The 21662-nt window shown below is 42.0% G+C and overlaps 1 protein-coding gene across 1 annotated transcript in view; it reads left to right on the top strand.

Moving 5' to 3' along the window:
• Window positions 1-21662, top strand: part of usp40 (ubiquitin specific peptidase 40) — a 135769-nt gene that overhangs the window by 73680 nt on the left and 40427 nt on the right. The window contains exons 16-20 of the mRNA XM_087988867.1: window positions 4690-5036; window positions 9431-9560; window positions 13142-13199; window positions 20993-21046; window positions 21225-21313. Of these exons, the coding sequence (XP_087844993.1) occupies window positions 4690-5036; window positions 9431-9560; window positions 13142-13199; window positions 20993-21046; window positions 21225-21313 (678 nt within the window). The remainder of the gene's footprint in view (window positions 1-4689; window positions 5037-9430; window positions 9561-13141; window positions 13200-20992; window positions 21047-21224; window positions 21314-21662) is intronic.

Genomic DNA, 21662 nt, shown 5'->3' with positions numbered 1-21662 from the left:
GCTATGCCCCCTCGTAATAGCTGACTCCATTCGTGGAAAAAGGTTCTCACGGTCAACCCTATCTAAACCCCTAATCATCTTGTACACCTCTATCAAGTCACCCCTAAACCTTCTTTTCTCCAATGAAAACAACCCCAGTGCCTCAGCCTTTCCTCATACGATCTTCCTACCATACCAGGCAACATCCTGGTAAACCTCCTCTGCACCCGTTCCAGTGCCTCCACATCCCTCCTATAGTATGGCGACCAAAACTGCACACAATACTCCAGATGCGGCCGCACCAGAGTCTTATACAACTGCAACATGACCTCAGGACTCCGGAACTCAATTCCTCTACCAATAAAAACCAGTACGCCATATGCCTTCTTCACCGCACTATTTACCTGGATGGCAACTTTCAAAGATCTGTGTACATGGACACCAAGATCCCTCTGCTCATCCACATTACCAAGTATCCGACCATTAGCCCAGTACCCCATCTTTTTGTTACTCTTACCAAAGTGAATCACCTCACACTTAGCTACATTGAACTCCATTTGCCACCTTTCTGCCCCGTTCTGCAGCTTATCTATATCCCGCTGTAACCTGCCACATCCTTCCTCACTGTCAACGACTCCTTCGACTTTCGTATCATCCGCAAACTTGCTCACCCAACCTTCTAACCCCTCCTCAAGGTCATTTATAAAAATGACAAACAGCAATGGTCCCAAAACAGATCCTTGCGGAACACCGCTAGTGACGGCACTCCAAGATGAACCTTTACCATCAACTACTACCCTCTGTCTTCTTCCAGCCAGCCAATTCCTAATCCAAACCTCCAACTCGCCCTCAATGCCATACCTCCGTATTTTTTGAAGTAGCCTACCATGGGGAACCTTATCAAACGCCTTACTAAAATCCATATACACCACATCTACCGCTTTCCCCTCGTCCACCTCCTTAGTCACCTTCTGAAAGAATTCAATAAGGTTTGTGAGGCACAACCTGCCCTTCACAAAACCATGCTGACTATTCTTGATCACATTATTCCTATCCAGATGTTCATAAATCCTATCCCTTACAATTCTCTCTAAGAGCTGGAAATGTGTTGCTGGAAAAGCGCAGCAGGTCAGGCAGCATCCAGGGAACGGGAGAATCGACGTTTCGGGCATAAGCCCTTCTTCAGGAATGAGGAGGGTGTGCCAAGCAGGCTAAGATAAAAGGTAGGGAGGAGGGACTTCGGTATCCTGAAGAAGGGCTTATGCCCGAAACGTCGATTCTCCTGTTCCCTGGATGCTGCCTGACCTGCTGCGCTTTTCCAGCAACACATTTCCAGCTCTGATCTCCAGCATCTGCAGACCTCACTTTCTCCTCAATTCTCTCTAAGACTTTGCCCACAACAGAAGTGAGACTCACCGGCCTATAGTTACTAGGGTTATCCCTACTCCCCTTCTTGAACAAGGGAACCACATTTGCTAGCCTCCAGTCTTCTAGCACTACTCCTGTAGACAACGAGGACATAAAAATCAAGGCCAATGGCTCTGCAATCTCCTCCCTTGCTTCCCAGAGAATCCTAGGATAAATGCCATCAGGCCCAGGGGATTTATCTATTTTCACCCTTTCCAGAATTTCCAACACCTCTTCCCTACATACCTCAAAGCCATTCATTCTACTTAATTGTGATTCAGTATTCACATCCGCAACAAATCCCTGTTCCTGAGTGAATACTGACGAAAAGTATTCATTCAGTGTCTCCCCAATCTCTTCAGCCTCCACATGCAACTTCCCACTACTATCCTTGACTGGACCTATTCCTACCCTAGTCATTCTTTTATTCCTGTAAAAGAATGACTAGATAAATAGATAAATCAAGTCAATTTAAAATAGTTGTCTCCTTCATGGACTTGTCCCACCCTTTCTCTGCAATGTGCTCCAACTTTGATACTTTTCCATGTGCAACACTCACCTGTTCCTATATTATTCCTCTGATTTTGTCATTTCATACACATTCACTCCTTTACCCCAGCATTTGTGGTACTGCTGTTCACCCCTACCGATTTCTCTCTCCATAAATGTCTTAAATTTTTACACATTCACTTCATTTGCCCTATTTTTGAGTCTGTTTCTTGTCTTTATTGGAAAAACACTAAATAAGTCATAATCAGAAGTCACATGACACCAGTCCATCACTTTTATTTAAAATTTCAAGCTGACAAAGGAGCAGCACTCCGAAAGCTTGTGATTATAAATAAACCTGTCGGACTATAATCTGGTGTGGTGTGACTTCTGACTTGGTTCACACCAGTCCAACACCAGCATCTCCACTTCACAGGTATACTTCATGTTAAAGATGCTGCATGAATACAAGTTGTATGCACATGCTCCATTTCTCTGACTTTCACCCCATATAACTCACCAACGCATACACATGCACACACAAACCACCAATTTGTATTTGCGTCCCTTTTATCATGATGAAACAAAATTACAGGTGCTTCACAAGAACTTTATGAAGTGAAATTGCACACATGTTATATAAGACAATATTAAACCAGACAGTCAAATGTGTAGGCTTTAACACCTTCACAATCCTCTCCACATATGCATGCTATGGATTCTGTTGGGAAGGTGAATGACTTGATAGAAAATGTGCTCCTTATGCTGAAGAAACTGCAATCACAACAAAAGAAATTTGGGTAGAATCTCACTTGTGATGACTGGGTGCATGGGCAGCATGATGGCTCATTGATTAGCTCTTCTCACAGTGTCGGAGATCCGTGTTCAATTCCAGCCTTGGGCAATTGCCTATGTGGTGTTTGTATGTTCTCCCTGTGTCCGCGTGGGTTTCCTCTGGGTCCTCCAGTTTTGCCCACAGGCCAAAGATGTGCAGGTTAGGTGGATTGGCCATGCTAAATTGCCCATAGTGTCCAGGGATGGGCAAACTAGGTGGATTAGCCATGGGAATAGGATGGGGATGCTCTTCGGAGGGTTGGTATGAACATGATGGGCTGAACAGCCTGCTTCCACATTATAGGGATTATTTGATTCTGATATGCATGGATTTTTCCTCTTCAGATTATCATTAAGATTATTCCTCTTACTAATTTCAGAGTTATTACTAACAGTAGTGAGGAAGAGAACAAAAACAACTTTGCCTTTCACGTCTGAATATGGAGTAGAATAACAGGTCATGTAGAAGTCAAAAAGAATATAATGAATACCTTCCAGGTGCAGTGTTAGATAAATGCAGAATATAATTTCTTGTGATAGTATCCTGTTACTGTGTGATAGTGATAATTCTTAATCTTTCATTCCAACTAGAAAATATATTCCCATAATGTTTTTCACAGATTGGAAATGAAAAACTTAACATTTAGCATTTATTCAAATCCCATAACATGCCCAAGTGCTGCACTTCCACTGAAGTATTTTTGAAGTGTGTAATTTGAAGTGTGATGTGGAGATGCTGGTGTTGAATCGGGGTGGACAAAGGTAAAAATCTCACAACACCAGGTTACAGTCCAACAAGTTTATTTGTAAGCACTAGCTTTCGGAGTGCTACCTGATGGAGAAGCCCTCCGAAACTAGTACTTCCAAATAAACCTGTTGGACTATAACCTGGTGTTGTGTGATTTTTAATTGTGTACAACAGAATCCTGTAAACTGCAATGTGATAATTTTTGTTGGGAATATTATTTGAGGCCTCTGTCAGTCCTGACGTTGAATTAACTCCTGACTCTGCTTCTCTTGGGTCCAAGTGGCCATTTTCATCCAGATTAGGGGCAAACTGTAGTCTTCATTTAATGTCTCATCCAAAAGACAGTCCAGATGGCCATGCAGTATTTCATCAGATTTTGTATATAAATCTCTGATGAGGGCTTGAATCCACAATCTTTAGTGGAGAGATCATGTTCTGCAGAGTCATGTCTGACACCTAGAGGATAGTTACTATAATATGGCCCTTCTACAACTGGGTAAATTTATATATTTGTAGCTCCTCCTGAACCAAACAGCAGATGCAACAGTTTGTAAACTTCAGAATGTATTGTCTGGAGTGTGACAACTGCATAATAGGTGCGAGATTTGTGCCAGTATGTATATTTATGTAATTGTGTGTAATATCTTAGATTAGATTAGATTAGATTTCCGACAGTGTGGAAACAGGCCACTTGACCCAACAAGTCCACACCTACCGTCCGAAGAGTAACTTGCCCAGACCTATTTCCCTCTGACTAATGCACCTAACACTATAGACAATTTAGCATGGCCAATTCACCTGACCTGCACATCTTTGGACTTGGGAGGAAATCGGAGCCCCCAGAGGAAAACAATGCAGACGCAGGGAGAACGTACAAACTCCACACAGTCACCCGAGGGCGGAATCAAACCTGGGTCCCTGGTGCTGTGAGGTAGCTGTGCTAACCACAGAGCCACTGTGTTGCTCCATCTTGCACATGAATGTGTCAGGGCTAAGTAACACTTGCTGCAGTGTGTTTCTACCATGCATATTTCCGTTGTTACTTTCTGTTGCACTTGGTTGCTCACCTTTTTGTTTCATTTCACCTTGTTTAAGTTCCCCAAATCAAATGGTTCTGTTGCTTGTTTATTTCTTACCTGATGATGCTTTTTTACATTTAGAGAGATTATAGATACATAATTAAGTTAGGCAAGTGAATAGCGAGCAACTTGTTACATCTGTTCTATTGTCAGGTTTGTGGAGTGGTGATACATGTTGGTGAGGAGTTCGAACCTATGATGCTTAAAATATTGTGTCCCACACTGAAGAGCAAATCAGAAACCGAGATGGTGCAGTTCATAGAGATGCAAAAGGTGTTCACACGGAACACGTTGCTGGCTTCTGCACGAAACAGTCTAGCTCTGTCGACGGGGATTTCTCCAGAGGAGCTGACAGTTTATTACAAAAAGAATTTGGAGAATAAAGGGTCCACAAACTGGATTGCATATGATGCTGAGGATGGCCACAAGACCCTTGCGGATCTAAGGTTGAAAGATGGTGATACTATATTAGTATCAGACCAGAAGTGTTGCAACCTGAGGTGAGTGATTGCTGAATTGTTGGTCTGCTTTAAAGCTTCATTATTGTCAGTTCTTTTTTTTTTTCACTCTGTAGTATTGCCTGGCTCTTTATGTAAAAACAAAAATGATTAACTCCTAATAATGTTCTCCTTTAATTTCCCTTATGCTTGCCTTGCATATTGATTAGGCAGTATGTTCCTAATTGCTGCACATTCTGAAAACTAAGACAGAACATTAATTACCATTTGGTGTGAATCCACTATAAAGAGCTTGTACAGCATATTTCAGTTGATGTTATTTTCCCTTTTGACAGAAGTTGAGGATTCAATCCTGAAGACTCTGTTTGATAAGAACAAAAGCAAGGTCCTGTCCTGTTTAAAATTATAATCAGAAAATAATTGAGTTGGTAGTTGGGATAAAATAGTTGAAGGGAGAAATTTGCAGGGTTGTGGGGAAAGAAAGGTCCAAAAGATACCAGAAAGCTGTTACAGATATGATAGACCAAACAGCCCCCTTCAGTGCACCATGATTCTGTATCAGGCTAGGCAATGTGTTGTAACTGAATTATGTGGGAGCCTGTGGATCCCATTATGGTTCGTATTGACCACATCTGTAGCAAATGTTGGTTGCTTGAGGAACTGCAGCTCAGAGTTGATGAGATGGAGTCTGATCTTTGCACACTGTGACACATCAGGCAGAGGGAGAGTCACCTGGATGCTGTGCTTCAGGACGCAGTCACACCTCCTCGATTGATTACCTCAAATTTGACCAGTGGCCAGGGACAGGAGGGTGTGACTACCAGTGAGGCAGGTAGAGGGATACAGGAGATAGTGCTGAAGAAACCTTGGTCCTTGAGTTGGTCTGGCAGGTTTAAGATTCTTAGTCCCTGTATGGATGAGAATGAGGGCTGTAGGGAGGATGAGCAAATTGACCATAGCACCATGGTACAGGGAGCCATTCAAGAGGGGGGTGAAAAGAGAAATGTAGTTGTAATCAGGATAGTATAGTTAGGGGAGTAAACACTGTTCTCTTTGGTCAGGATCGAGAGACCCGATGGCTGTGTTGCCCATCTGGTGCCATATTCAGGTTATCTCATGTCGGATGTTGAGGAACATGGAGTGGGAATAGGAGAGAAGATCCAGTTGTCATGATCCACATCCAAACCAATGATATGGGTATAAAGATGAAAAGGAATCTGCTGAGGGAATATGAGCAACTAGGGGCCAAACTAAAGAAGCAGAACCCAGAAGGTAATCTTTGGATTGCTACCTGAGCCATGAACAAATTGGCACAGGGTCAACAAGATTAAAGAGATAAATGTGTAGCTCAGAGATTGTTGTGGGAGCAATGGGTTTGAATTTGTGGGGCATTTGACGCAGTACTGGGGAAGGAAGGAATTGCGCTGACACAATAGAACCTGAATCAAGCTGGGACCAGAGTCCTGGCGGATCGCACAATGTGGGCTGTGTGGAAGTGAGGGTTGGGGTTGGTTCAGTTGCATGGAAAATTTATGGAGAACAGTAAAGGTGATTGGAGGTGTGGGAGAGCGAAGAGAAGGCTCAGCAGAGCTTTATGAAAGTTTCCAGAACAAGTAATAGGACAGAGTATGGAAAGGATCAGGAATCTAAACCACCACAGCAGATGAGGGGCAGACCATGAGAAGAGGAGGCGGTCAGCGCTGGACTGTGGGGGTTTTTTCTTAAATGCACGTTTTATTGGGAACGTGATAAATGAGCTTTGGTGCAGATTGAAATTGGCAGGTACGATCTTGTGGGAATCACAGACAAATGGTCACAAGGCGATCAGGGCTGGAAGCTAAATAATCAAGGATACGCATTCTATCAAAAGAACAGGCCTTGTTAGTAAAAATGAAGTTAAATGAAAGCAGGAAGTGGTATGGAGTTAGAAGGTGTAGAATCTGTGTGGGTAATCGTGAGGAACCACAAAGGAAAAAAAGACCTGATAGGAATTGTCTAGATGTGGGGAAGAAAGTAAATCAAGAAATAGGAAAGGAATGTAAGAAAGGCACAATTACACTGATCATGGGGTTCTTCAAATGCAGGTGGACTGGGAAAATCAAGCTCTCAAGAAAAGGAATAAGTGGAATATCAATGCAATAGTTTTTTTTATATAGCAGCTTGTGCCGAACCCTATGAGGGAACAGGAAATTCTGGATTTGGTGATGTGTAATGAGGCAGGAGTTTCTGGGGGCAATTGGGAGGCACAGCAGAAGTTCATCCAAAGGAAGATGATGATACTAAGGGAGGACAAGACAACCATGACTGACAAGAGAAGTTAGGGACGGCAGAAAAGCAAAGGAAAAAGCATACAATGTCATGATGATTAGCAGGAAACCAGAGAATTGGGAAGCCTTTGCTGGGGATAAATAAAAAAGCAATAAGTGAGGGAAGGAATAGTAGGTAATATAAAAGAAGATTGCAAAAGTTTTTTTTTTAAATATATCCATAAGATAAGTGACAGGCAAGAGACATTGAACTACTGGAAAATGAGGCTGGTGAAGTTGTAATGGGGAACAAAGAAATGGCAGAGGAACTGAACTTTGCATCAGTTTTCACAGTGGAATATATCAGCAGCAAAATAGAACTTCAGGAGAGCTGGGAGCAGAGGTGAGTATAGTAGCCATCACTAAGGAGAAGATTGCGAGAAAAGCTGAAGATCAGAAGGTGGATAAATCATCTGCAGCAGACGGACTACACCCCAGAGTCCTGAAGGAGATAGCTGAGGAGATTGTAGAGGCAGTGGTAGTGATCTTTCAGGAATCACTGGAGTCAGGGAGGGCCCCAGAGGGCTGGAAAATAGCCTGGATAGTGTGGATGTGGAGAAGCAGTTCCCCTAGGACCCCAGGACACAGCCTCCGAGAGAATGGACATGAGGAATTTTTTCAGCCAGAGGGTGATGAATCTGTGGAACCCATTGCCACAGGGGGTGTAGTGGCCAAGTCATTGAGTGTGTTTAAGACAGAAGTAGATAAGTTCTTGGTTGGTAACAGGATCAAGAATTACAGGGAGATGACAGAATAGGGTTGAGAAACGAAGCAGCCATGATCGAATGGCAGAGCAGAACTGATGAGCTGAATTCTATTCCTACATCTTATTGTGTTACGTATACCAGATCCTGCAACGATGACAGATTTCTTTCACTAAGTATGAAATTTTATTTGAGGTTATTAATGGCCTTTAATGAAGTTTTCATGATGATTGACAGTCGGACTAGCTTTTTATTCCAAAATTTTAATTGAATTTAGATTTCAACATCTGCTATGGTGAGATTTAAACCCCTGTCCCCAGAACATTGGCCTAATTCTGCTGCTATGTCTTATGATCTTATGTATGATCCAACTGTTTTCAACTATTAACTAGTTGTCCCACCCAGATGGATCATTCAAGTAGCACGTGTATTGCTGGTGCTGTGAACAGGCAGAGGACCCTGTAATGATGTTATAGTATTAAATGGCACCAAATAGGTGGAGATAGATCATAATACACTTGCTGGGAATTTAGCAGTCTGCATTGGAAGTCTCATGTGCACATTGACATGAGCACATGAAGAAGGTGGCATTGTCCTTGCCTAATGCAACTATGAGTTTGGACTAAGTACATCTGTGATAAGCATGCATAGCAGTATTTGGTATTAATATGTAATGAAGAGTGTTACTTTGAAGTCTAAGCCAGAAGACAGTTCCAGCCTCCCTTCCTCCATCCAGATCTCTTGCGACCTTCCTGTCTCCTCTAACCCTTTGCACTTACTTCCTCATCATTAATCCCTCCCAAACCCAGTGGATCATTTCAGGGGAAAATAGCCCTCCACTTCCTCCTCCTAATGTCAACAAAATGGCTGTTCCTGTTCCTGGTCCTGGCCCTTGGCAACAGTCCTCAGCCCCTGGCTTTTAGCACCTAACTCGCAGCTCCTGGGTCTTGCTTCCACACTCCCTGGTGGTGCCTTCACTGCCAGCACTTAGCCAGTTCTCTGCTCCTTTAATCATAAGTTCTCTGTCTGCTTCACTTGTTGTTGGTGAGCATATTATCAGCCTCAGTTTGGAAGAGCATTTCACATTATTTTATTCCATTATTCATGTGGGCAACTTTTCTCTGACTTGATTGTCCGTGTGAGTGATCTATGGGGTGATGTGGGAATTTCGAGTAGTTTTGCAGCCTCTCTTGTATAACAGGATACACTGGATACAGATGGTAGTCAAACTTGAAAGGAGTAAAATATTCAGCGCAATTCAAAAGTGTTGCTGAAGATATTTCGGAAGTTGGATAACTAACGGTGGTGTTTTCATAAAATTGTAATTGGTACACAAGAAAATAACTGAACAATAGCTGATTCTTTTGTGTATGAATGTCTATAAAATAAACCTGAATGAGTCTCTATTTTTACCACTGCCTTATAGTGTTCTTTCATCGAATGGTATGCCAATAACTGTAGCTGACCGCAGCTGGCTGCAGGTCAAGAATTACTGTGGTGAGAAATTCTCGCAGATTGCAGGAAAAACAGTGACCATTCCAGTCACCATGGAGACTGTAAGTAGCATTCTGTGTACTGATCCAAGCTGCTTCCATTTAGCAGCATTTTGATAACGAGAACTTCTGAAAAGAAAATTTCCTTAAATGTGTGTGACACATCAAATTAACGATCAAGCAATTAGAGTAGGGAAAAGAAATGGCAGCCTTGGCTCCATAGTGGGTGAGTCAGTTTGGATTGCTGCCTTGAGGATCATATCTTTTTAAAAAAGCATTATTTTTTGGTGTTTGGCCAGCGAAACTGGGATCAGCATTTATTCCCCACCCCTAGTCACATTTGAAAAAGTGGAAGTGGACTGTCTTATTGAGCCACTGCAGTCCTTATGGCGAAGGTACTCTCACATCCCGGGTAGGTAAAGAGGTCCAGAATTTTGACCTGTTGCTAGTGAAGGAATTGAGATTTTTGCTCAGTCAGGTGTACCTATTGTTCTTGCCCTCTGAGGCTGACAAGATGAAAAGGCAAAACAGACTGAAGCATTCAAATTATTTCTCAGAGGGCTTGAGGGCTTTCTCAGAAGAAAGCCCTCAAGCCTGTATAAATTTTATTCCAGTCCTAATCTGGCCCCCACCCCCAACTCTTTCTCCAGTATATTGATGATATCATTGGTGCTGCCTCCCTGCTCTCGTCCAAAATTGGAAACATTTATTGATTTCACTTCCAATTTCCACCCTGCTCTTGCCTTCACCTTATTCCATTTCTGACTCCTCCTTTCCCTTCCTCGACATCTCTGTTTCTATTTCTGGGGCTAGACTGACCACCAATAGCCACTATAAACCCATGGATTCCCACAGTTACCTGCACTAAACATGCTCGCACCCTGCTTCTTGTGAAGACTGTATTCTCCCAATTCCTCCATTTCCATCGCATACGTTTCAATGATACCAACTGCAACAAGGGAGTCTTGAAAATGTCCACTTTTCTCAACCGAGGATTCCTCAACACCATCGTTGACAGGGCCCTCAACTGGGTCTTGCCTGTCTCCTGCACTTCAACCCTGAGCCCTTCTCTTCCTTCCCCAACAATTCTTTTCCCCTTCTCCTCATCTAGCATCCCACCAGCATCCACATTCAGAGGATCATTAGCTGCCATTTTTACCAATGCCAGCAAGATGCCACCACCAGATGCACATTCCCCTCCTGTCCCTTGTCAGCCTTCTGCAAGTACCATTTCCTCTGGGACACTCTGGTCCATTCTTCTTAATTCCCAACACCCCCCTGCAGCCTCATGGCACCTTCTGCTGCAACCGCAGAAGGTGTAACACCTATCCATTTACTTCCTCCTCAGTATCCAAGGGCTCAAACACATCTTCCAGATGAAGCAGCACTTTACCTGCACTTCTCACAATCCAGTCTACTGCATTTGCTGCTCACAATGTGGTCTGCTCTATACTGGGAAAATAAAGTGTAGACTGGGTGACCGTTTCACTGAAGACCAGCATTCTGTTCCCAAAATAGACCCTGAGTTTCCAGTTGCCTGCCACTTAACACAGGCCAACATCTCTGTCTCAGGCTTGCTGCAGTGCTCCAGCGATGCTCAGTGCAAACTGGAAGAACAACACCTCATTTTCTGCCTGGGGATCCTTTAGCCCTCCGGACTCAATATTGAGTTCAATAATTTTAGGGCTTGAGCTCTCGCATGTCCTTATCCATACCCCCCAAAATCTGGTCTTGGTATCACACAGTCTGCTGTTACACACCAGCCATTGTTAGCCACTAAAAGTCCCCATTAACTATTATTCACCCGCCTAGCCAGTTTGTTAACCGCTCCTTTGTCTGTCTAACTGATGTTCTCTCTCTTCTGGCTCCATCCCCACCTATCATATTTCCTTATCCACTCTCCCCACCTCCCCATTTTCTGCATATAAACTCCCATTTTCCTAGCTACCATCCGAAGGGTCACCAAACCCGAACTATTAACACTGATTTTTCTTCACAGATGCTGCCAGACCTGCTGAGCTTTCCCAGCAATTTCAATTTTTTTCAATATAAAAACGTGACTATGATACTCTTTGTTTCCACAATTCAGAATGGGAGACTCTTCTAGTATGGGAAAGCCAGTAAACAGCTTTTCAGGAACATGCTTAAATTGCTATCGACCAAAGACCTATCTGAGTATTGTTCCTCAGTATTAGTCAGCTTTGTCTTTCCTAGGTATCCGCCTTCCAGTATCTCAGTCAAAATTGATCTTAATACTGTTTTCACCAAATGTGTTGTTTCAAGCAAGAGTTCATTAGCCATCTTTTGAAACTGAGAAACATGCCCTTTGTACATTTGCAAGTGAGGATTACAAGTGGCAGCCATGACTAAGACACCATACATTGTATATAGCCTAGTTTTAATAATGAGCCCATCAGTAGTAACTTAATCAGTTTGCAGTGCACAGCTACATCTGAAGTAGGGAAGATTTCCTTATTACTAGACTGTACATTTAAATAGGTTCATTTTTGATTTTCTTTAAAAAGAATTGTAATTTGATATTCTGTTGCCTGTGCCCAAATAGCTAATTTGCTTGAAGTAAAATTTGTTGCAAAGTTACCATTGTATTTGTTTTATTTAATGCTACTGTACAAGTGATACCTAGGTGAACAAACTCAATCAAGTAAATCTAGTATGCTGTTTCTGAATTAAATGTAATGGTTAGGCCACCTTTGGAATATTGTGTGCAATTCTGGTCTCGTTCCTTTAGGATGTTGTGAAACTTGAAAGGGTCCAGAAAAGATTTACAAGGATGTTGCCAGGGTTGGAGGGTTTGGGCTGTTTTCCCTGGAGCGTCAGAAGCTGAGGGGATGACCTTATAGAGGTTTTAAAGGTATGAGGGACATGGATAGGGTAAATAAACAAGTTTTTTTTTCCTGGGTTGGGGGAATCCAGAACTAGAGGGCATAGGTTTAGAATAAGGGAGGAAAGATTTAAAATGGATCTAAGGGGCAACTTAATCATGCAAAGGGTGGTGCATGTATGGAATGAGCTGTCAGAAGAAGTGGAGGCGGCTGGTACAATTAGAACATTTAAAAGGCAGCTGGATGGTTATATGATTAGGAAAGGTTTAGAGGGATGTGGGCCAAGTGCTAGTCATAGAGATGTACAGTATGGAAACTGATCTTTCGGTCCAACTCGTCCATGCCGACCAGATAGCCTAACCTAATCTAGCCTCATTTGCCAGCACTTGGTCCATCTTCCTCTAAACCCTTCCTATTCATATATCCATCCAAATGCCTTTTAAATGCTGTAATTGTACCAGCCTCCCCCACTTCTGCAAATGGGACTAGATTAATTTTGGGTATCTGGTCAGCATGGACGAATTGAACCAAAAGGTCTGTTTCCGTGCTGTGCATCTCTATGACTCTATGGCACAAAGCCCTCCATATCTTGCTTTTAAAATTATTCTTTAAAGCTGCATCTTTTGATCAATTTTATTAATTTGTTCTAATATGGCCTTGTGTGATTTGGTGTCACATGTTCACTGATAACCCTCCCGTGCCTTGGGTTTTACAGTTTTGAAGGTACTATACACTGCAGGCTTTTGTTTTAGGCATGTAATTTCTTCGATCATGTCTATGAATTTTTCATTTATATTGCAGCTGGTTTCGGAAATCAAAGCAAATGCCATTGAGAAGCTAAAGTTGAAAGATGAACAAGGTAAAATATATCTTTATAGGTAATGGCAATTTTCTTATCACCCCTGATCCTGAGAGAACTTATTTTACCATTGGAGGCCAGCTGAAAATAGTCCTAAGTGTTTCTTGTGTTGATTCGTTGTACTGTTAATGATTGTGATAGGAGGAGTACATTCATCATGAGGGTCTACTACTTCTCCAGTCGCACCATTAATGTAAATGTTGATCCAAGTACAAAAATATTCAATTGCTTGTCTTTAGTGCTACTATCAGAAGTAATGTCTTTCAGACTTCCTAAATGAGCTGAAAATAAGCTGTTCATTGTGAACAAAGCTTATTGTGAAAGCAAGTGATGAACTTTGGTTTAGACAAGCTATGATCTGACATTAATAATATGCCCCCTTCATCCCACTCATAGATACGTTCATACCACACAAAATGGAGAACCTCTGCAGAGATGATGGTTTCTTCCTTTTAAAAAAAAAGGCAAACATAAAAGAAAAAAACTCTTGTCAGCCAAGAATCATGAAATTAAAGATAAAATTTGTTGACTTTTTATCTCTGCTGAATTTCCTGTTAACAAGGCTGAATTGCTGTCAACCATAGATAGATGACGGATGTCCGGTTCTGATTTCAATGAACTTGAGATTGAGTTGTTGAAAATTGGTCACAGTCCCCTAATTCAGGTTTTGCCAGATTGGTAACTTATTGAGGGCTGCCTTTTAAAAAATTATTTCAGGAGAGATCCTGCAGTTTCCAGGATGACCTCTCTACATTCTGACTCTTGGATCTGTAGAACAGATTTTCATTTCCAGAATGTTTCGTGGATCTTGTTGGAGTTATGTTTTCCCTGTAATTAAAATAAAATGTTTCTTATCTTCTTGAAAATGCTGCTTAGCTTCTTCTTCAAAGTTGCTTGATTTCCACTAAAAATAGCAGGTGGATTACAGTACATGTTAAATTACTGGCTTCATTTCCAATAAATCGCACCCCCGCCCCCCAAAACCTTCAATCGCGAACATGTCCAGGTAGTCTTGAAATATAAATACGTATTCCCAGCAGTACAAAGAGTGGAGCTGGATGTATTTTTTGATTTAAGGCCAGTATTGCAGCAGTGGTCAGAGGTGAACTAACTGAAGGATCATCAAGTGAGGCTTTGTGGATACAGCTAAGAAGTAAGAAGGGGATGGTGACGTTATTGTGGTTCTACTATAGGCCCCAGATAGTCAATGGGAATTAGAGGAACAAATGTGCAGGGAGATTAGAGAGACTTGCAGGAGCAATAGGGTGTCATCGGAGGGGATTTTAATTTTCCTAACATAGGCTGGGACTGCCAGAGTGTTAAGGGCTTAAACGGGGTGGAATTTCTTAAGTGTGTTCAGGAATGTTTCCTCAAGCAATATATAGAGGATCCTACTCAGGAAGGGGCAAAACTTGACTTACTCTTGGGGAAATAGGGCAGGACAGGTGATAGTGGGGGAGTACTTTGTGCCCAGTGACCACAGTTCTATTAATTTTTAAATAGTTAGGGAGGGGGACAAAACTGGTCCACAGGTTCAAGTTCTAAATTGGGGCAAGGCAAATTTTGTTGGAATTAGACAGGAGCTTGCAGGGGTTGATTGGAATAGTTTGTTTGCAGGGAAAGGGACCTCCGGCATGTGGGAGGCCTTTAAAAGTGAGTTAGTGAGAGTTCAAGGTCTTTATGTTCCTGTGAGGGTGAAGGGCAAGGTTGGCAGGAATAGGGAGCCCATAGATAACGAGAGATATTGAGGCTTTGACCAGAAAAAAGGAGGCATATCTCAGGTACAGGCAGCTGGGATTAAGGGAATCTCTGGAGGTATACAGGGAGTACAGGAGTTTACTGAAGGAGGAAATCAGGAGGGCAAAAAGGGGGCATGAGATAGCCTTGGCTGAGAAGATTAGGGTGAATCCAAAGAGAGTATTTAAGTACATTAAAGGAAAAAGAATAACTAGAAAGAGAATAGGGCCCTGGATGTAAGTTTGGTCGCTGAGCTGGAAGGTTCATTTCCAGACGATTCGTCACCCTACTAGGTAACATCTTCAGTGGGCCTCCAGGCGAAGCAATGTACATGATTCCTGCTTTCTATTTATATGTTTGGGTTTCTTTGGGTTGATGAAGTCATTTCTTCTGGTTTTGTCATTTCCTGTTCTTTTTCTCAGGGGGTGTTAGATGGCGTCTAACTCTGTGTTTGTGTTTGTTGATAGAGTTCCAGTTGGAGTGCCATGCTTCTAGGAATTCTCCTGAGTGTCACTGTTTGGCTTGTCCTAGGATGGATGTGTTGTCCCAGTTGAAGTGGTGTCCTTTCTTATCTGTATGTAAGGATACTAGTGGGAGAGGATCATGTTGTTTTGTGGCTAGTTGATGTTCATGTATCCTGGTGGCTAGTTTTCTGCCTGTTTGTCCAATATAGTGTTTGTTACAGTTCTTGCACAGTATTTTGTAAATTACATTAGTTTTGCTTGTTGTCTGTATAGGGTCTTTCAAGTTCATTAGCTGCTGTTTTCGTGTGTTGGTGGGTTTGTGGGCTACCATGGTGCCAAGGGGTCTGAATAGTCGGCAGTCATTTGATGTAGAGGAGAGTGGCTAGGGTTTCTGGACGTGTTTTGTCTGCTTATTTGGGTTTGTTGCTGAGAAATTGGCGGACTGTGTTCATTGGGTACCCATTCTTTTTGAATACACGGTATAGATGATTTTCTTCTGCTCTGCATAGTTCCTCTGTGCTGCAGTGTTTGGTGGCTCGTTGAAATAATGTTCTGATGCAGCTTGTTTGTGGATGTTGGGATGATTGCTTCTGTAGTTCAATATTTGGTCCGTATGTGTTGTTTTCCTGTAGACACTGGTTTGAAGTTGTCCATTGGCTGTTCGCTCTACTGTGACATCTAGGAGTGGCAGTTTGTTGTTATTTTCCTCCTCTTTAGTGAGTTTTATGGCAGTAAGGGTATTATTGATGGTCTTGAAGGTTTCCTCTAATTTGTTTTGTTTAGTGACGACAAAGGTGCCATCCACATAGTAGACCCAAAGCTTGAGTTGGATGGTTGGAAGAGCTGTTTGTTCAAGTCTCTGCATTACTGCCTCTGCTAAGAACCCCGATGTTGGAGATCCTATGGGTGTTCCGTTGGTTTGTCTATAGGTTTTGTTGTTGAAGGTGAAGTGGGTGGTAAGGCGTAGGTCCACTAGCTTGACGATATTGTCCTTGCTGAAGAAGTTGGTGGTGTTTGGTGTATGTGCCTTTGGGTCTTCTAATAGTGTAGTCAGTGTTTCCTTGGCCAGGTTAATGTTAATTGATGTAAACAGGGCTGTTATATCAAAGAAGAAAATTATTTCATCCTGTTCTATCTTAATGCCTTTGGTCTTCAGGAATTCTTGGGTGGAGTGGATGGAGTGGCGTGAGTCTTCAACTAAGTGTTTTAGTCTTCAGTGTCGCTCCTTGGCTCATCTGTAAGTTGGTGTTCCAGATAGTGAGACTATGGGTCTGAGTGAGACTCCTGGTTTGTGAATTTTGGGTAATCCGTAGAAGCCTGGTGTGTTGGATCCATTTAGTTTCATTTTTTGGACGTCGGTCTTATTTATGTCTCCAGATTTATGAAGATTTTGAGTAAGGCTGTGATTCGGTTCTCTAGTTATGGGGTCGGGTCTATCATTACTTGTTGGTAAGTGTTTGGTATCTGTAAGTAGTGTGTTCGCTTTTTTCAATGTAGTCTCTTCGATTTAGAATGACTGTCAAGCAGGTAGGATAATAATGTTTTTATCTTTTTTAGTCTTTCTAGTGCCTTCCTTTCTTGTGTATTGAGTGTGTTTCCTTCCTTTTTTCTGCTTAATGTTGGTGTGACTACCTGTATGATTTGCTGGGTTTCCTCTGAGTTGGTTGTCTTTTAGTATTGTTTCTAATGCTGCTAAGAAATCTTTCTAGTCTGCATCCTGGCAGTTGTAATTTAATCCTCTTACTAAGACGTCTTTTTCTGTGTCTGTTAAGGGTTGGTCAGATAAGTTTTTTTTATCCATGCTTCTGCGTTGTCAGTGTTGTTATTTAGTGTAAGTTTGTCTAGTTTCTTCTGCAGGTCTAGTTTTTTCACCAACGTTAATGTACAGTGCTTTGCGTGGAGGCCCACTGAAGATGTTACCTAGTAGAGTGACGAAACATCTGGAAATGAACCTTCCAGCTCAACAATCAAACCTACGCCCAGAACCTCAACCTGAGCTACAAATCTTCTCAAAGCTCGCTAAGAATAGGGCCCCTCAAGGAGGAAAATGGACATGTATGTGTAGAACCGCAGGAGATGGCAGAGGTCATCAACGAATATTTCTTCTCTGTATTTAGCGTGGAAACTTGTGGAAGTTAGTGGTGATATCTTGGGAACAGTCCATATCACAGTAGAGGAGATGCTGCAACTTGGTTCAACATGATTTTCACTTCAGGAGAGCCAGCATGAATTTTTAAATTAACCTGCATTAGTTCATGTGACTATTAATTTTGTCCCAAATTATTATTATTGAAGCTTTCCAACCACCTAAGTTAAATTGAGTGGTCTGCAGTTCTGTTGCTCATCCTTTTTTTCAATAAGAACATCACATTTGCAATTCCCTAGTCCTGTGGTACCATTCTGAGTCTAAGGAAGTAGAAAATTATTGTTAGTGCCCTTGCACACTTTATTCCGGTTCCCTCAGTATTCTGGTTACACCTTATCTGATCCCAGTGCCTTGTCTACTTTTGTACAGACAGCCTGTCCAACATCACTACCTCATGAATGAATTTTCTCCTCTTTGGCAATGGACTGCGTAGCATCTCATCAAAAATAATATTGTGATTAATCTGATTTTGGCATCAAATCCACTAGTGTGTTTTTCCCCAGTGTTCATTGACTCCAGTGTTTCCTACATAAAAGTAGGACTTTTTTTCAGTATGGGATTTTGTTTGAGCAAGTAAGTGATTGTGAAAATGAGAGTGGTTGAGCTTTGAGGTATATGCATTTAATGTTTCATTAACTGATTGTGATTGCATAAAGATTGGCTCCAATATCTTATCCATTATCCTGCTTTCTGGACTGTGACGAATGTGATGTGGTGTGGTAAATGTGAGGTTATCTACTTTGCAAATCAGAGTATTATTTAAATTGTGAAAGATTGTAGCATGCTGTTGTGCAAAGGGATTTAGGAATGCTCATACATGAATCACTAAAAGTTGTTTTGCAGGTACAACAGGTAATCAGGAAGGCAAACGGAATATTGGCTTTCATTGCTAGAGGGATTGATTTTAAGAGCAGGGAGGTTCTGCTGTAATTATACAAGGTGTTGGTGAGGCTGCACCTGGAGTATTGGTACGCAGTTCTGGTTTCCTTACTTGAGGAAGGGTATACTGGCTTTGGAGGCAGTGCAGAGGAGGTTCACCAGATTGATTCCGGAGATGAGAGGGTTATCCTATAAGGAGAGGTTGAGCTGCCTGGGACTGTACTCACTAGACGAATGAGAGGGGATCTCATACAGAAATATATAAAATTATGAAAAGGATGGGTAAGAGAGAGGCAGGCAAGTTGTTTCCACTGTTGGGTGAGACTAGGACTGGGGACATAGCCTCAAGATTAGGGGGAGTAGATTTAGGACAGAGATGAGGAGGAACTGCTTTTCCCAGAGGGTAGTGAATCTATGGAATTCTCTGCCCAAGGAAGCAGGAGAGGCAGCTTCATTAAATATACTTAAGACACAGTTGGATGAATTTTTGCATGATGGGGGAAATTAAGGGTAATGGGGATAATGCAGGTAGGAGGAGCTGAGATGATGGATAGATCAGCCATGATCTTAATGAATGACGGGCCAAATGGCCTACTCCTGTTTCTATTACTATGAAACTATGAATTGTTCTTTTTGTGAGCATTTTTGTACTCAGAAGCTAGCCCTCTGTGAACTGCAGCATTGAGAGCTTATTCAGTTCCGAGAATTGCTGTGTGGCCAGCAATAGGCGAGGGGCCAAATGCAAGGCTTTCAATAGGTCACTCAGGTGTCTCTGAAGGTGAGGTCAGAGGGGACAGGTAGTAATTCTGTCGTTAGTTGGAGCAATTGTAGGCTATGTGTTATTTGTGCTTCTGATTGTATAAGTTTTGTGTAATGATGACTCAAGTCCTGCAGTAGTCGAGTAGCTCTGTTTAGTGAGAGCTCAGGGATGTCAAGGGAGCTGTGGAAGAAGAGAAGCTCCAGAACAAGCCATGTGCCATTAAAAATTTAGCAAAGCTGAGAGTGCAGTTTGAAAAGCTCACAAGCAGTGTATACTGGATGAAACTGAGTGAGATTAGAGCTCAGAAAAACCTTGGAGTTGTATTGGCTTGGTGAACCTCTCAGTTTGTGCAAAACGAGAGTTGTGCCTGCGAGGGAGCACAGTTTTTGAGACCAAAGGAATGTACACCCAACAAAGGAAGGTTAGATTAGCTTAGATTACTTACAGTGTGGAAGCAGGCCCTTCGGCCCAACAAGTCCACACTGACCCTCCGAAGAGCAACCTACCCAGACCCATTCCCCTACATTTACTCCTTCACCTAATACAACGGGCAATTTAGCATGGCCAATTCGCCTAACCTGCACATTTTTGAACTGTGGGAGGAAGCTGAAGCACCCGGAGGAAACCCACGCAGACACAGGGAGAATGTGCAAACTCCACACAGACCGTTGCCTGAGGCGGGAATTGAATAACCGGGTCTCTGGCACTGAGAGGCAGCAGTGCTAACCACTGTGCCACCGTGATCAACCAAAATGGGAAAAACTATTGAGGCAACCTGTGATGGAAAAGATCTTGAGAGGGGGTTTGAAAGCTATATCAGCAAAAGTAAGGACTTATGATAGTTTGTGAAGTTTAATGAGATTTGATGAGCCAATATGTCAGTAACATCTTAGGGAATTCTGAAAATTCCGTGGGATCTGATTTGATCACGTTTGCTATTAGATGTGAGTTGTTGAATCATTGTCGATTTACGGTGGCTCAGTGGTTAACACTGCTGCCTCACAGCGCCAGGGAACCAGGTTTGATTCCAGCCTCAAGCTATGCGGAGTTTGCATATTCTCCGTGTGTCTGCTTGGATATTCCTCTGGGTGCTTCGGTTTCCTCCCACAATCCAAAGATGTGCAGGTTAGGTGAATTGGCCATGGTAAGTTGCCATAGTGTTCAGAGATGTGTAGGTTAGGTGCATTAGTCAGGGGAAATATAGAGTAGGGGAATGGGTCTGGGTGGGATAGTCTTTGGAGGTTCATTGTGGACTTGTTGGGCCAAATGACCTTTTTCTACACTGTAGGGTCTCCATGATCCTATGATGATACTATGATTACTTATTTGAGTTACCTGTTAATTGTCAGTGTTTGAAGAGAAGACATACACATATTGTAAGTATTTTAGTGTTCTAATATAGCAAATTTTATTGTTATTTGTTCAAAACATTGCAATCTTATGGCTTTATTCTCTTTGCATATCCCATGGATCTCTCACTTTGCTTAAATTGTGCTACTGGTTCCTAGCCAGATTGTAAAATAAATTTGGCTATCTGGGTGTCAGGAATCATAACAATAGCACTTAATAGTTGTACATTGCTTTGGGTCCTCCTTAAGTTGAAAAGGTATAATAGAAATGCAAATTCTTGCTGTTTTCCATAATTTATTGCAGACTAAGTATCTTTGAACCTTGTTGATCTGTATGCTTCAGTTCCACATTCAGCAGTAGGGGAGTACAGAGATAAATAGAAGTTTTTCCAAATAAATCAATTAAAAGGTCAGCTTTTAGTATGTGTATTGACAACTGCTACTTCTTTATTTTACAGTAGATGGAACCTGTTTGAGACCAATTGACAGAACTGGAAAGCTACTCCCTCCAGGTGGGTGATTACTGCCTGAAATATAGTAAGCCATTCACCATCTGATTTTAGGAATATCTCTGGTGTCCTGAATTAATGCCAGATTTCTCATTGGTGGTGGTGTCTCTCCTCCACTATACTGCCGCAATTGTAAGATATCAGTTTACATCCTGATATGTGCATTTTCTTTAATTTATAGTCTGTGAGGATTTGACTGTGAAGGGCATTGGACTAAAAACAGGAAGCAGTTTGGCACTTTTTCCTGGCCATACTCCAAAAGGTACACAGGTAAGGAGAAAGGTCAAGGCTGTCTTCTGCATGTTTTAGATGATGCTGTTTCATAAATTTAAACTGTCACTGCTAAGAGTATATTCTTAATTAAGTATCAGTTCTTTCTTTTGTTCTTGAATTTAATCTGTCAGCATTGTATCTTTGCCCTGACTTATTTATGGCTATATGTTGTTGAAATATTTTGCAACTATAAAGAAACAGAAAGTGTTGTCAGTCCTCAAACATCCAGCAGCATCTTGTTACAGTCTTTAAAATGACTTTAAAACATACTTGAGTTTTAGTGACCCATTGAAAAGTTCACATCACAAGATTTCAAGTTTTAAGACTCTTACTATATCAACCAGTT

The sequence above is a fragment of the Chiloscyllium plagiosum genome, unplaced genomic scaffold (assembly GCF_037043375.1).
Source record: "Chiloscyllium plagiosum isolate Xiang-an unplaced genomic scaffold, Cpla_swu_hap1 HiC_scaffold_7, whole genome shotgun sequence".
Classification (NCBI taxonomy): Eukaryota; Metazoa; Chordata; class Chondrichthyes; order Orectolobiformes; family Hemiscylliidae; genus Chiloscyllium; species Chiloscyllium plagiosum.
Note: the sequence above shows the minus strand (reverse complement) of the source record. Positions and strands in the feature narration are given on the sequence as shown.